The following is a 1,209-nucleotide window of genomic DNA, read 5'->3' on the forward strand; positions in this document are numbered from 1 at the left end:
ACACACACACACACACACACACACACACACACATTATCATTATTCAGATAAGTGATGAATCATTTATGTTTCTTCTTCATATGTTTTGAGAGAATGTGTCAAAAGAAACTTTCTTCTTCATTTTCTTTCATTATTATTATTTTAACGGTTTAATAGAAACACATCGAAAAAAGACAATAAAACTGAGACTGACTGAACGATTTACAGATTTACTTTCCAATCACAATCAATGATCCATAATCTAACTAATTAATGTCATTTTTTAAGATTCCAACATTTGATGTTTCCAGATTCTCTAATGAAGGAATTCAGTTTTTTTCACGTCTTTCACAGACGCTCAGCGCCGTCAAAGAGAAATTGACGAATCAATTGATGGAGAAAATAATCAGCAGATTCATTGATGATGAAAGTGATCGCTCACTTCTCTGTGTTTGGACACAGTCTGATGACGATGAAGATGATGTGTGAGGAGTGTGTCTCTCCTGGCTTCAGATGGAGGCGTACCTGTATGGTCATGGGGGGCAGGTACCACACGTTGACCACGATGGCCCAGCTGGTCATCATCCGCAGCAGGTAACTGACCATGTTGAATTTCCCGCTGTTCCAGAAGGCGTCACCGAAGCGAGGGTCGTACTGACACACAGAGAGGTGAAGGTGAGTCACAGGTGGAGCTTCTCTCAGGTGTCATGTCACATGACCGACCACGGTGGTCGTCATGACCACACAGAGTCAGAGAGTCGGTAGCAGTCAGGACGTGTGGGTTTCCGATAAACTAAATAGCTAAATGCTAATGTTAACATCAACATGATACCATGCTCACAGTGACAATGCTAACACATGCAGGTATAACATTTACCATGCTAACCATCTTAGTTTAGCATGTTAGCATGCTAACATCTGCTAATTAGCACCTTTCATGGCGCTAGAGGATCATGAGAGTCATTACAGTTCATCCTCTGGGGAACATGAACGACCCCGTGAGTTTCCCTCCAGTGTCACACTGTCGGCTCCACTACTGGTCAGACTGGGTGTGACTCGTACTGGTCAGACTGTTCCCACTATGGAAGCTTGTATCAGTGTGAGAGAGAGCAGGTGGCTCTAACAAAGCGAGTAAGGAGACCGTTTTGCGACGCACATCTGTATGTTTGTACCATGGAACACATTCATACTGCAGGATTCAATATGACCTTTACATCTTTCATATAATCA

General features: G+C 42.6%; 1 protein-coding gene across 1 annotated transcript in view; it reads right to left on the minus strand.

Moving 5' to 3' along the window:
• The window catches only part of LOC111649139 (glycerol-3-phosphate acyltransferase 3-like), a 9,960-nt gene that overhangs the window by 1,039 nt on the left and 7,712 nt on the right, over positions 1 to 1,209 (minus strand). The window contains exon 10 of the mRNA XM_023398900.2: positions 440 to 633. Coding sequence (XP_023254668.2) covers positions 440 to 633 — 194 coding nt within the window. The remainder of the gene's footprint in view (positions 1 to 439; positions 634 to 1,209) is intronic.

Source organism: Seriola lalandi, unplaced genomic scaffold, assembly GCF_002814215.2.
Source record: "Seriola lalandi dorsalis isolate HSWRI2012SDOR001 ecotype SW California unplaced genomic scaffold, Sedor1 jcf7180002050027, whole genome shotgun sequence".
Taxonomy (NCBI): Eukaryota; Metazoa; Chordata; class Actinopteri; order Carangiformes; family Carangidae; genus Seriola; species Seriola lalandi.